Below are 15,670 nucleotides of genomic sequence, written 5' to 3' on the forward strand. Positions count from 1 at the left end.
AATGATACAAATGTGGTACCGCTGTAAACATACTGACCCGAAGAGTAAAGCTGCCTCATCAATTTTACCACACGCGGAACAGAATAAAAAAAAAAAAAAAAAAACAATTCCTGAATTGTTGGTTTTTGTTTATTCTGCCTCCCAAAAATCGGAATAGAAAGCGATCAAAAAATGTCACGTGCCTGAAAATGGCACCAATAACAACGTCAAGTCATCCCGCAAAAAACGAGCCGTCACATGACTGTCTGCCAAAATCTGGAAAAATTATAGCTCTCAAAATATGGCGATGCAAAAACTAGATTTTACAAAAAATGCGTCTTTTAGTGTGTGACAGCTGTCAGTCATAAAAACCCCATATGATTCTGGCATTGCTGTAATCACACCGACCCGAAGAATAAAGTCGTCTAATCACTTATACCGCACAAGGAACGGCGTCAAAAATAAACTCTTGGGTTAGGATTGGGCTAGGGATAGGGCTGGGTTTGGGGCTAGGGTTGTGCTGGGGCTAGGGTTGTGCTGGGGTTAGGGTTGTGCTAGGGTTAGGGCTGGGGTTGGGATTTTTTTCAAAAGTAAGAAAAAAAGATGACGATATGGCGACTAGTGTTGAGAGCAAGTGCTCGCTACTTGAGTTTGCATCGGGTGCTCTGGTATGCATTGAGTATCGTGGGTATTTGAGTGACATGCTTGAGTCTCTGCCCCATATGCTTCGCGGCCAAAAAACTTTACGGGGATTGCCTGCCATGCACGAGCGATCCCCGCATGTTTTTTTTTGGGTGTCTAATAACCGTGAAACATGCGGACCAGGGACTCGAGCATGTCACTCGAGCACACGCTGTACATGGTGCATACCTGAGTACCCGATGCAAACTCAAGTAGCGAGCACTTGCGCTCAAGAATAATGACAACTTATTCAATATGATGACCTAATGTAAACAAATAATGTGCCGTACCTCTGGGTTCAAAATGTTCACTATACACCTTAATAAAATCCTTGAGGGGTATAGTTTCCAAAATGGGGACACTTGTGGGGGAGCTCCACTGTTTAGGCACATCACGGGCTCTCCAAACGCGACATGGTGTCCGCTAACAAATTGAATGGAAAATCGGCTCAAATTGTTAGCGGACGCCATGTTGCGTTTGGAGAGCCCCTGTGTGCCCAAACATTGGAGCTCCCCCACAAGTGACCCCATTTTGGAAACTAGACCCCCCAAGGCACCTATCTAGATGCATAGTGAGCACTTAGAACCCCCAGGTGCTTCACAAATTGATTCGTAAAAATGAAAAAGTGAAAATAAAACACTTTTTCATTTTTATGAATCAATTTGTGAAGCACCTGGGGTTCCAAGTGCTCACTATGCATCTAGATAGGTGCCTTGGGGGGTCTAGTTTCCAAAATGGGGTCACTTGTGGGGGAGCTCCAATGTTTGGGCACACAGGGACTCTCTAAATGCAACATGGTGTCCTCTAACAAATTTAACGGAAAATCGGCTCAAATTGTTAGCGACACCATGTTGCGTTTGGAGAGCCGCTGTGTGCCCAAACATTGGAGCTCCCCCACAAGTGACCCCATTTTGGAAACTAGACCCCCCAAGGCACCTATCTAGATGCATTGTGAGCACTTGGAACCCTCAGGTGCTTCACAAATTGATTCATAAAAATGAAAAAGTGTTTTTTTTTTTTCACTTTTTCATTGTTACGAATCAATTTGTGAAGCACCTGGGGGTTCCAAGTGCTCACTATGCATCTAGAAAGGTGCCTTGGGGGGTCTAGTTTCCAAAATGGGGTCACTTGTGGGGGAGCTCCAAAGTTTGGGCACACATGGGCTCTCCAAACACAACATGGCGTCCGCTAATTATTCAAGCAAATTTTACAATCAAAAAGTCAAATGGCGCTCCTTCCCTTCCGAGCCCTGCCGTGCGCCCAAACAGTATTTTTTCCCCAAATATTGGGTATCTGCGTGCCCAGGGGAAATTGCACAACAAATTTTGGGGTCCATTTTTTCTTGTTACCCCTGTGAAAATAAAAAAAATTGGGTCTAAAGTAACATTTTTGTGAAAAAAGTTAAATGTTCATTTTTTTCTTCCACATTCAAAAAATTCCTGTGAAGCACCTGAAGGGTTAATAAAGTTCTTGAATGTGGTTTTGAGCACCATGAGGGGTGCAGTTTTTAGAATGATGTCACTTTTGGGTATTTTCTGTCATAAAGACCTCTCAAAGTGACTTCAAATGTGATGTGGTCCCTAAAAAAATGGTTTTGTAAATTTTGTTGGAAAAATGAGAAATCGCTCGTCAACTTTTAACCCTTATAGCTCCGTAACAAAAAAAAATTTTGGTTCCAAAATTGTGCTGATGTAAAGTAGACATGTGGGAAATGTTATTTATTAACTCTTTTGTGTGACATATCGCTCTGATTTCAGGGCTTAAAAATTCAAATTTTGAAAATTGCAAAATTTTCAAAATTTTCGCCAAATTTCCATTTTTTTTCACAAATAAACGCAAGTGATATCGAAGAAATTTTTCCTCAATCATGAAGTACAATATGTCACGAAAAAACAATCTCAGAATCAGGGGGATCCCTTGAAGCGTTCCAGAGTAATTACCTCATAAAGTGACAGTGGTCAGAATTGTAAAAATTGGCCCGGTCATTAACGTGCAAACCACCCGCGGGGCTTAAGGGGTTAAAGTAACAGGTTTTGTAAATTTGTTGAAAAAATGAGAAATGACTACTAAACTTTTAACCCCCCTAACATCCTAACAAAATACAATGATGTTTGACAAATGATGCAGATGTAAAGTAGAGATATGGGAAATGCTATTTATTAATTATTTTGTACAGCACGAGTAACTGGTTTAAGGCTATAAAGATTGAAAGTTTGAAAATTGCGATTTTTTTTTCCACAATTTTCTCCAATATTGCGATGTTTTTACAAATAAACGCAAGTCATATCGAACACATTTTACCACTATCATGAAGTACAATGTATCACGAAAAAAACAGTCTCAGAATCAGTGGGATCCGTTGAAGCGTTCCAGAGTTATTACCTCATAAAGTGACAGTGGTCTGAATTGAAAAATTTGGCCTGGTCATTAAAGTCAAAACTAGCTCGGTCACTAAGGGGTTAAATGGTCTGCAGTTGCTCTATCTGACTGTAGACTTGCGAATCCTCACAGCTTGCGCTTTCAGGATTCTCCGGTGCCGGCGATGAGATCAGACTGTCATTTAGCCACAAGTACAGGCTTGGACTGGCCCACAGGAGAACAGGAGAATCCTCCGGTGGGCCACCACCCTCTTATATGTGCAGTACTTGGCACAATATACTTGAATCAATATGTACAGACAAAGGCGGCATCTTATTCATGTAACAATCTACCCAGTTCATTGTTGTTCATACATTTGTGATTGAGGATAATGTCATATTTGCTATAAATTGAAAAGTTGGGCCCTGGAGTTGGTTACTGATGGGCCCTTGGCATCCCAGTCCGACACTGCACAAGTATGTGATGTGCACACTGAGTTTTTTTTTTTTAAGAAGTTGAAAACAGCAAGTTTTCTAGTGGAAGCCGCTTTAGGAAACGCTCCTTCTTTAAGAGAACGTTGTTTTCAGGCAGATTCCGCCTGTAAAAGCACCGGAAAAAAATAAACATAATGCACAGCAATGTAAAAATGACGTTGCTCTGCACATGTTCTATCTTGTCTCTTCTTTTAACCACTTCTGGTTCAAAAACCTTAAAGAAGTTGTCCTCTACTTTTTAAGAGACCTACATTGTATTAACCTACTGATTATAAGACGTTTTGTCCAATTCACTTTGCTGGCATCAGAAAACCCTCAGGTTTTTTACAAATCTGCACTCAGAAAACACAGCATAAACGCAGCGTGTGCACACAGCCTAACAGTTAAAAGAAGTAACACAGGGGTCTCAAACAAGCGGCCCCTCCGGCTGCTTCTTGCGGTCCGCAGGCACAGACCCCGTAACGATCGCGGCTCTCTGCAGCAGCCGCCGACATCAGCGCTGTAATGCAGTGTATTGCCGCGCAGAGACCGGCTCTCTGCACAGCAATACCAGTGTCAGCCGCCGGCCTATCAGAAGCCAGCAGCTGACATCTGCGTCCCAGCGCAGCAGGGTATTACATCACTGACACGTGCACATGTCAGCTGCTGGCTTCTGATAGGCCGGCGGCTGACACTGGTATTGCTGTGCAGAGAGCCGGTCTCTGCGCGGCAATACACTGCATTACAGCGCTGATGTTGGCGGCTGCTGGAGAGAGCCGCGATCGTTACGGGGTCTATGTGCCTGCTGGCCACAGGTGCAGAGAGGACGCCGAGGGAATGGAGGACAGGTGAGAATCTTTTTTTTTAAATACACCACCGAAGACCTGTGTTCTGTATGGTGGGGGCACTGTGCGCAGTATGGGGGACGGGGACCCTGAGCGCAGTATGGGGGAGACGGGGACCCTGAGCACAGTATGGGGGGGACGGGGACCCTGTGTGCAATATTGGGGGGGGGACCCTGTGCGCAGCAGTGGGGGGGGGGGCGGGGACCCTGTGCGCAGCAGTGGGGGGGGGGCGGGGACCCTGTGCGCAGTATTGGGGGGAGGACGGGGACCCTGTGCGCAGTATTGGGGGGGCCCTGTGCGCAGTATTGGGGGGGCCCTGTGCGCAGTATTGGGGGGGGACGGGGACCCTGTGCGCAGTATTGGGGAGACGGGGACCCTGTGCGCAGTATTGGGGGGCGCGGGGACCCTGTGCGCAGTATTGAGGGGGGATGGGAACCCTGTGCACAGTATTGGGGGGGACGGGGACCCTGTGCGCAGTACTGGGGGGGGCGGGGACGCTGTGCGCAGTATTGAGGGGGGACCTGTCTGCAAGATAAGGACCTGGATGGGGGACCATGTCTGCAATATGGGGGACCTGGATGGGAGACCATGTCTGCAATATGGGGGACCATGTCTGCAATATGGGGGACCTGGAGGGGAGACCATGTCTGCAATATGGGGGACCTGGAGGGGAGACCATGTCTGCAAGATGGGGGACCTGGAGGGGAGACCATGTCTGCAAGATGGGGGACCTGGAGGGGAGACCATGTCTGCAAGATGAGGACCAGTTCAAAAGGTGTATAGAAAATAAAATGGTATCACTAAAAATGTCACTTTGTCATGCAAATAATGCGGCCCCCCAAATTAAATGTTTTTCCGTGTGCGGCCTATATGCCCAGCTGACTTTGAGACCCTGAAGTAACATATTCATTCTTTATACTCCTAAGTACAGGGTAAAGACTGCGCCGCAAAAATGACTGAAAAGACGCCGGTGAAGACGATTCAGGAAAATGACCCCCAGCGTTTTCTGAAGCATTTTGACATTGAAAATGGGGGGTCATTGGGGGCTCGGGGGTGTGAACATACCCTAAGGCTATGTTTACACGTTGTGTTGTTGCTGTTTTTTATGCAAATTTTAAGCTGCATTTTACAGTACCAGCAAAAGCTAGGTAATCTCATGTACACGCATTGGGTATTTTCCTGACTCAATTGGAAAATTGCAGCGTGTCACTTCTTTCAGGGTTTTTGCAGATTTTTTTCACCCATAGAAAGCAATGAGTAAGGTCATGTTCACACATCATGGTTTTTCCAGCGTCAGAAAAACCTGATCTCTTGCCAGGAGGTTGTTCAGGATTTCTTTTGCTGTTTTCTTGCTTTTTTTTTTTGGTACGTTTTTTTCATTGTCCTTTTGTCTCTGCTATGCATGTATATAAAGTTCAGTGGAAAAAAAAAATCTCACTCTGGATTTGACACGAAAAACGCTGAAAAACTTGACACATTTTTGGTGCTTTTTCTTCACCGCCCATTACTTCCATTGGGTGAAAAAACGCTGAAAGTGACATGCTCTGTTTTGCAAAAAAAGCACAAAATCCTGAACAAAAAAAAACGAAGTGTGCATGAGATTTCTGGAATCTCATACACTTTGCTGCTACTGTAAAACACAGCTGAAAATTTGTATAAAGAAAACATCAAAAACCTCTGAAAAAAAAACATGATGTGTGAACATAGCCTTAGGGAGTTTTTGCATTCTTGCAGCCTTCTGATTGGACGATGTCTAGTTTGGAGTGAATTTCACAGGGATCTGCTATAGTGAAGTGCCATGACGATGCTGAAGTTGGTTTCTTATTCGTCCAGTTTCTTATTCGGGGCTGAAGTTGGTTTCTTATTTGGGGCTGACGTTGGTTTCTTATTCAGCAATTTATTTTTTTCTGTTTTTTACAGGTTTAATTACAAAAATAAAAAATGACAATAATAAAATACAATGCAGCAATGTGCCCTGATGGGAATAAGCTTAAAAGCAGCTACAAAAGTCATAAAACTAGCACAAAAATGGGCACCAAAGTGGGCACTGAAGGGCGTTATTGAAGGATTAAATGACTTTGGACCACTGATCTCACACTGCAAATACACAGACCAGGATGCCCCACATCTAACTCAAGTCACTCCAGCCTGGCCCAAATGGGTTCTGGGCATCACAAAGGGCATCAAGGTGGGCAGACAGAGGATTTTAATGAGCTGAATAAGTAACTGCTGTTTTTCAGGGATTAAATGGCCACTGATCTCACACCACCATTACATACATAGTGATGGCCCGCATAACATGCAGATCACTCCAGCCTGGCCCAAATGGGTTCTGGGCATCAGAACGGGCATCAAAGCGGACAAATAGCCACTTTTCACAGATTTTAATAAGTAACTGGTGTTTTTCAGGGGTTAAATGACTTTGGGCCACCGATATAATGCCACCATTACATACATAGTCCACATCAAATTCAGGTCACGCCAGCCTGGCCCAAACGGGTTATGGGCATCACAACAGGCATTAAAGTGGGCAGACAATCAATTTGGATGAGCTGAATAAGTAACTGGTGTTTTTCAGAGGTTAAATGACTTTGGGCCAATGACCTCACACCAGCATTACATACACAGTGATGGTGGCATCAAATTCAGGTCACTCCAGCCTGGCCCAAATGGGTTCTGGGCATCAAAGTGGGCAAATAGCCAATTTTCACAGATTTGAATAAGTAACTAGTGTTTTTCAGGGGTTAAATGACTTTGGGCCACTGATCTCACACCAGCACTACATACATAGTGATGGTCCGCATAAAATTGATGTGGGGCATCACTAGATATGACATACCGGTGTGAGATCAGTGGCCCAAAGTCATTTAACCCCTGAAAAACACCAGTTATTCAAATCTGTGAAAAGTGGCTATTTGCCCGATTTGATGCCGGTTCTGATGCCCAGAACCCATTTGGGCCAGGCTGGAGTGACCTGAATTTGATGCGGACTATCACTATGCATAAAATGTTGGTGTGAGATCAGTGGCCCAAAGTCATTTAACCCCTGAAAAACACCACTTATTCAAATCTGTGAAAATTGGCTATTTGCCTGCTTTGATGCTTGTTCTGATACCCAGAACCCTTTTGGGCCAGGCTGTAGTGACCTGAATTTGATGTGGACCATCACTATATATGTATTGGTTGCGTTTTATCAGTGACTCAAAATCATTTAACCTCTGAAAAACACCAGTTACTTATTCAAATTTGTGAAAATTTGCTATTTGCCCACTTTGATGCCCGTTCTGATGCCCAGAGCCTATTTGGGCCAGGCTGCAGTAACTTGAATTTGATGCAGGCCATCACTAAGTATGTAGTCGCAGTGTGAGATCAGAGGCCCAAATTCATTTAACCCCTGAAAAACAACAGTTACTTATTCAAATCTGTGAAAATTGGCTATTAGCCCGCTTTGATGCCTGTTCTGATGCGCAGAACCCATTTGGGCCAGGCTGGAGTGATCTGCATGTTATGCGGGCCATCACCATGTATGTAGTGGCAGTGTGAGATCAGAGGCCCAAAGTCATTTAATCCTGGAAAACAGCAGCTACTTACTCAGCTCATTAAAATCGTCTGCCCAGTTTGGTGCCCAGAACTCATTTGGGCCAGGCTGGAGTGACCTGAGTTAGATGTGGGGCATCCTGGTCTGTGTATTTGCAGTGTGAGATCAGTGGTCCAAAGTCATTTAACCGTTTCAATAACGCCCTTCAGTGCCCACTTTGATGCCCATTTTTGTGCCAGTTTTATGACTTTTGTAGCTGCTTTTAAGCTTATTCCCATCAGGGCACATTGCTGCATTGTATTTTATTATTGTCATTTTTTATTTTTGTAATTAAACCTGTAAAAAAACAGAAAAAAATAAATTGCCGAATAAGAAACCAACGTCAGCCGCGAATAAGAAACCAACATCAGCCCCGAATAAGAAACTGGACGAATATGAAACCAACGTCAGCCCCGAATAAGAAACTGGACGAATATGAAACCAACGTCAGCCCCGAATAAGAAACTGGACGAATATGAAACCAACGTTAGCCCCGAATAAGAAACTGGACAAATATGAAACCAACGTCAGCCCCGAATAAGAAACTGGACGAGTATGAAACCAACGTTAGCCCCGAATAAGAAACTGGATGAATATGAAACCAACGTTAGCCCCGAATAAGAAACTGGACGAATATGAAACCAACGTCAGCCCCGAATAAGAAACTGGACGAATATGAAACCAACGTCAGCCCCGAATAAGAAACTGGACGAATATGAAACCAACGTCAGCCCCGAATAAGAAACTGGACGAATATGAAACCAAGGTCAGCCCCGAATAAGAAACTGGACGAATATGACACCAACTTCAGCCCCGAATAAGAAACTGGACGAATATGAAACCAACGTCTGCCCCGAATAAGAAACTGGACGAATATGAAACCAAGGTCAGCCCCGAATAAGAAACTGGAAGAATATGAAACCAACGTCAGCCCCGAATAAGAAACTGGAAGAATATGAAACCAACGTCAGCCCCGAATAAGAAACTGGACGAATATGAAACCAACTTCAGCCTCGAATAAGAAACTGGACGAATATGAAACCAACTTCAGCCTCGAATAAGAAACTGGACGAATATGAAACCAACTTCAGCCCCGAATAAGAAACTGGACGAATATGAAACCAACTTCAGCCCGAAAAAGAAACTGGACGAATATTAAACCAACGTCAGCCCCGAATAAGAAACTAGACGAATATGAAACCAACGTCAGCCCCGAATAAGAAACTTGACGAATATGAAACCAACGTCAGCCCCGAATAAGAAACTGGACGAATATGAAACCAACGTCAGCCCCGAATAAGAAACTTGACGAATATGAAACCAACGTCAGCCCCGAATAAGAAACTGGACGAATATGAAACCAACGTCAGCCCCGAATAAGAAACTGGACGAATATGAAACCAACGTCAGCCCCGAATAAGAAACTGGACGAATATGAAACCAACTTCAGCCCCGAATAAGAAACTGGACGAATATGAAACCAACGTCTGCCCCGAATAAGAAACTGGACGAATATGAAACCAAGGTCAGCCCCGAATAAGAAACTGGAAGAATATGAAACCAACGTCAGTCCCGAATAAGAAACTGGAAGAATATGAAACCAACGTCAGCCCCGAATAAGAAACTGGACGAATATGAAACCAACTTCAGCCTCGAATAAGAAACTGGACGAATATGAAACCAACTTCAGCCCCGAATAAGAAACTGGACGAATATGAAACCAACTTCAGCCCGAATAAGAAACTGGACGAATATTAAACCGTCAGCCCCGAATAAGAAACTGGACGAATATGAAACCAACGTCAGCCCCGAATAAGAAACTGGACGAATATGAAACCAACTTCAGCCCCGAATAAGAAACTGGACGAATATGAAACCAAGGTCAGCCCCGAATAAGAAACTGGACGAATATGAAACCAACGTCAGCCCCGAATAAGAAACTGGACGAATATGAAACCAACTTCAGCCTCGAATAAGAAACTGGACGAATATGAAACCAACGTCAGCCCCGAATAAGAAACTGGACGAATATGAAACCAAGGTCAGCCCCGAATAAGAAACTAGACGAATATGAAACCAAGGTCAGCCCCGAATAAGAAACTGGATGAATATGAAACCAACGTCAGCCCCGAATAAGAAACTGGACGAATATGAAACCAACTTCAGCCCCGAATAAGAAACTGGACGAATATGAAACCAACGTCAGCCCCGAATAAGAAACTGGACGAATATGAAACCAACGTCAGCCCCGAATAAGAAACTAGACGAATATGAAACCAAGGTCAGCCCCGAATAAGAAACTGGCTGAATATGAAACCAACGTCAGCCCCGAATAAGAAACTGGACGAATATGAAACCAACTTCAGCCCCGAATAAGAAACTGGACGAATATGAAACCAAGGTCAGCCCCGAATAAGAAACTGGACGAATATGAAACCAACGTCAGCCCCGAATAAGAAACTGGACGAATATGAAACCAACGTCAGCCCCGAATAAGAAACTGGACGAATATGAAACCAACGTCAGCCCCGAATAAGAAACTGGACGAATATGAAACCAACGTCAGCCCCGAATAAGAAAATGGACGAATATGAAACCAACGTCAGCCCCGAATAAGAAACTGGACGAATATGAAACCAACGTCAGCCCCGAATAAGAAACTGGACGAATATGAAACCAACTTCAGCCCCGAATAAGAAACTGGACGAATATGAAACCAACGTCAGCCCCGAATAAGAAACTGGACGAATATGAAACCAAGGTTAACCCCCGAATAAGAAACTGGACGAATATGAAACCAATGTCAGCCCCGAATAAGAAACTGGACGAATATGAAACCAAAGTCAGCACCGAATAAGAAACTGGACGAATATGAAACCAACTTCAGCCCCGAATAAGAAACTGGACGAATATGAAACCAACTTCAGCCCGAATAAGAAACTGGACGAATATGAAACCAACGTCAGCCCCGAATTAGAAACTGGACGAATATGAAACCAACGTCAGCCCCGAATAAGAAACTGGACGAATATGAAACCAACTTCAGCCCCGAATAAGAAACTGGACGAATATGAAACCAACTTCAGCCCCGAATAAGAAACTGGACGAATATGAAACCAAGGTCAGCCCCGAATAAGAAACTGGACGAATATGAAACCAACGTCAGCCCCGAATAAGAAACTGGATGAATATGAAACCAACTTCAGCCTCGAATAAGAAACTGGACGAATATGAAACCAAGGTCAGCCCCGAATAAGAAACTGGACGAATATGAAACCAAGGTCAGCCCCGAATAAGAAACTGGACGAATATGAAACCAACGTCAGCCCCGAATAAGAAACTGGACGAATATGAAACCAAAGTCAGCACCGAATAAGAAACTGGACGAATATGAAACCAACGTCAGCCCCGAATAAGAAACTGGACGAATATGAAACCAACGTCAGCCCCGAATAAGAAACTGGACGAATATGAAACCAAGGTCAGCCCCGAATAAGAAACTGGACGAATATGAAACCAAGGTCAGCCCCGAATAAGAAACTGGACGAATATGAAACCAAAGTCAGCACCGAATAAGAAACTGGACGAATATGAAACCAACGTCAGCCCCGAATAAGAAACTGGACGAATATGAAACCAACGTCAGCCCCGAATAAGAAACTGGACGAATATGAAACCAACGTCAGCCCCGAATAAGAAACTGGACGAATATGAAACCAACGTCAGCCCCGAATAAGAAACTGGACGAATATGAAACCAACGTCAGCCCCGAATATGAAACCAACTTCAGCATGGTAGTGACATGTCCTGTCTTTTTTTCCGCGGGGTGTTTTTCCAAATCCGATTTGAAAAAAATGCTTAAGGCTATGTGCCCACGTTGCAGAAATGAAGCAGAAAATTTCTGCAAGTCCTCTCCCGGAAAAATGCATGCGGAATTCCGCATGCGTTTATTGCGCGTTTATCGCACGTTTTCCACATGCGGAATTGCCTTGCGTTTTTAATACATTGCACAAGGCAATTCCGCTTGCGGAAATGCAAAATTAAATGACATGCTGCGGATTTTTGAACGCGGCATAAACGCTGCGGGAAAATCCGCAGCATGTGCATAGAACTTGCGGAATCCCTTTGGGGACCATGGGGGGCGGATTACCTAGCGTTTCACATGCGTTTACGCTGCGGAAATTCCGCAGCATATACGCATGAAATACGCTACGTGGGCACCCAGCCATGGAATTTATGTAAAAAAAAACCCCTATTCATTAAGCCTGGAAGCCGTAGTGCGCCTTTTATCAGTTATTAAATTGCTCATGTAATAACTGTACGCTACATGGATGTATAAAGCTAATGCTGAGGGCGGTATGTTAACGTAAAAATCGGAAATACGGACGTAAAAACGTCTATTTTTTCTGGAGTCATTTTCCATACACTTGTGTGACGGCCATGAGTGAGCGGCCCCTCAGTGCGGGGAGTCCCGGGACTGCGCACATGTGTCCGGGTAGGGGAGAGCGGCGGGCTGTGCTCGCCATGTGTCCGGCGTCCCCTTTGTTGCTGACAGGAGGTGACAATGTGCTGCGCCTGCAGCTCCATCACTGGTGCGGCCGGGAGGAGGAGGAGGAGGAGGAGGAGGAGGCCGCTGTGGTGGACGCGGCTGGAGCGCTGCCACCGAGCACATGCTGCTCCCAACAATAGCGGACGGCGCCCATTGGTCGGAGCGGTGTAACCCGAGCGGCCGCTGCCTCGCACCGCCTGTGCCCTCACAAAGGCTCCAGCCCGCGGCTCCTTCTCACTGCTCCAGCGCTCCGCAGACATGGGCTCCATACTGAGCAGCGACAGAGACCACAAAGAGGACCCCAACCCCAGCTACGACTGCGCCGTGTGCCTGGAGGTGCTGAACCGGCCGACGAGGACGCGATGCGGGCATGTGTGAGTGCTTAGCGGGTGTTGTGGTTGTTCTCTGCTGCTCACACTACCACTCCTAGTGTGTCCAGGATGCTGGGGGTTGTCCTGTAGCTACAGAATGGCTTTGGCCTCAGTCTCCTGCCAGTCCTGTGCTCCCCACTGTCTGCAGGAGATCTGGTCCTTGCTATAGTCCCGCTATTGTCTCTCTGATAGTCCTCACTACAGTCACTACTTTACATCAGTGCTCGGGATCTTTCTACACTTTTTACCTAAAATTGCAGGAGCAGCTGTCAGCAACACCTCGGTGTCTGTGGCCCTATTATTGCACAGGACATGTCTCCCCCCTGCACATCAGACGCCTTACTGCCTGACCATTATCTCCCAGTCACACCTGTTGGAAACGTCAGGAGGTCACCATATGGATGTAGATTTATTTATTTTACTTGTTTATATGGCGTCATTATTCCACAGTCCTTTATCACTGTCCCCATTGGGGCTCACAATCTACATTCCCTATCAGTATGTCTTCAGATCGTGGGAGGAAACCCACGCAAACATGGGGAAAACATACAGACTCCTTGCAGATATTGTCCTTGGTGGGATTTGAACCCAGGACTGCAAGGCTGCAGTGCTAACCACTGAGCCACCGTGTCAGCCAGAGCTGAGATCGTCTGGTTTGTCCACCCCAGGATCCTCAGAGTTGATGTTGATGGGGGGGCCGCACACCTTCCTGACATCTCTCTACAGCTGTGTATGAAGCAGCCAGACAACAGTACTATCTGTATAGAAGGCAGTGGGCACCAATGCAGTCATGTCCGGCTAGGGACAGACTGCGTATCTGGCCAGCACCCTCAGGAGGTATATGCATAGTGATCCATTGTAAAATAGGGTATCCCGCTCTGTACGTGTTTTGCGGGGGCTCTCTGTATATGTTTATGCAGTCTACAGCTCTTCCCTATGTAGTTAAACAGTATGCAGATGGAGGACAAAAGGACACACTGGTGAATGGAGGCCTAAGTATACATCTGTGAAAGCTCCTGACCGACGTATACTGTAGGATGAGTGCAGAGATGCAGCGTGCGCTGAGTCTTACCCACTTTTGGGAGTTAAGTCACATGACTGGGGGGAGTCTGGCACCACTGACTTTTCGGGATTATGGTATGGCACTGGTAGTCATGGAGGCATAAAGTGGAGCTTCTGTAAAATCCGTATCAGCGCCCACCTTCCATGCACCATTTAGGATAGTGGTGACTTTATGTAGCACAGACGAGCAGGGCATGGGTTTCCTCTGCACCCATAAAGCTGTGCCCCTAGTGGGGTCTACTGCTGTACCAGACGTATACATGGCCCACGCTCAGGAAAAAATCCTGAGCATTTCTGCATCGTGGGCACATAGCCTTAGCCCTTGGGCTGATCTTGGATCTCTTTAGTTTTAGGATTAATCAAAGTGACAGCAGGCTGTTTGTGGTCACGTTCCATGGAGTCGCCAGTGGCACACTGACTGGTGGCACACTGACTGGTGGCGATGCAGCATGGGGAACAGCAGTGCCCTTTGTTCTTTCTGCTGTCTTACAGTATGGTGCACTGTGGTGGATCAGTATTCACAGCTCTGACCTACATTCCCTGAGAAAATCTCACATTGTTCTTTGTCCTGCCCTGCAGCTAAGTAAAGAAAGCTTACACATAGTTCTGCTGCCTTCATCAGGGACCTCACGGCCCAGGCAGCGGATTGTTTCTGGTGTTATGGAACTCTTCATATGTGCACAATTATACTTTAATTATAACTAATCTGTTACTCTTCTTGGTGGCTCATGGTTTATTTAATATGTGTATCACCCTCTGTGGATTTTGGTGATTCGCTAGGCCTTGATCTGATCACTTTTATGACCTCCATACATGCTGAGGCATAAATGTAGAGTGGACAAGTAATTTGACTGGTGTAGTGTAGTGTACTTAGCTTTTACATACCAATTTTTTTACTAATGTATACCAAACAGACAGAGGACAAACATAATGTGAACTTAGCCTAAGGCCGGTTTCACACACTGAGCTTTCACAGTCCAAATACAGACTACGATATCCAGACCGGCCACTGGTCTCCTGACCCCATATATTATATATACCTTATATATACCTTGCGGTCCGTGCTCGGATTGTGAATGTGGGTTGTATGAGACCTCCTTTGTATGCATGGTGGCCCCGGACTGTGTCCAGAAGGCAGTTGTCTTGTTTATGGTGAGCTTGTATGAGCTTCTTAGGTAGCCGGCTGATTTCAGGTCACATTCACATGAAACAATCCTAATAGCCAGGTAGCCAATTTGTCTCTGTGATGCAACTTTCTTTGGCTTTTAGATCCACTGATGTGACTGCTTGTGCCCAAAAGCCAGTGGGGTGTTCCTGGCAATCTCCTGGGCTCATTCGCCTGCACTCGTGGGCATGGTCAGCCCCACACGGTAGCTGCTCAGTAGGACCATACTCATCAGATCTTTAGAAAAAGTAATAACCAGCCAGAAAATAATTAATATTGACTTCCAGACAACGCAAGTCAATAACTGTCTTCTAAATGGAAACATTTAATTTCCGTTTATGATTTTTTTTGATTGATTTTTATTGATGTCCATGGAAGTTTATATTTCCTGGCTACTAATAATCACTCTAGAAAATATGTGACTTTCTACGTTTCATATTCATACATACACGTGAACTGAGGGTCGTATAAATAAATCTGTCATCTCCTGCATGTACCTTGTCATTATAGATACAGATCTGCACTCCTCTTACCTCCTTAGATTGGCCATAAACATTTACTGATTGTCCCTCTTACACTAAGCAATTACCGGTAGCAAGAATCACTTACA

The 15,670-nt window shown here is 45.2% G+C and overlaps 1 protein-coding gene across 1 annotated transcript in view; it reads left to right on the forward strand.

Annotated features, from left to right (window-relative positions):
* The first annotated feature begins 12,568 nt into the window (after positions 1-12,568).
* The window catches only part of RNF125 (ring finger protein 125), a 34,503-nt gene continuing 31,401 nt past the window's right edge, over positions 12,569-15,670 (forward strand). The window contains 3 exon segments of the mRNA XM_073679207.1: positions 12,569-12,643; positions 12,645-12,713; positions 12,715-12,836. Coding sequence (XP_073535308.1) covers positions 12,584-12,643; positions 12,645-12,713; positions 12,715-12,836 — 251 coding nt within the window. The 5' untranslated portion in view covers positions 12,569-12,583.

The sequence above is a fragment of the Phyllobates terribilis genome, unplaced genomic scaffold, assembly GCF_046119375.1.
Source record: "Phyllobates terribilis strain yellow unplaced genomic scaffold, ASM4611937v1 Scaffold_4__5_contigs__length_816908805, whole genome shotgun sequence".
Taxonomy (NCBI): domain Eukaryota; kingdom Metazoa; phylum Chordata; class Amphibia; order Anura; family Dendrobatidae; genus Phyllobates; species Phyllobates terribilis.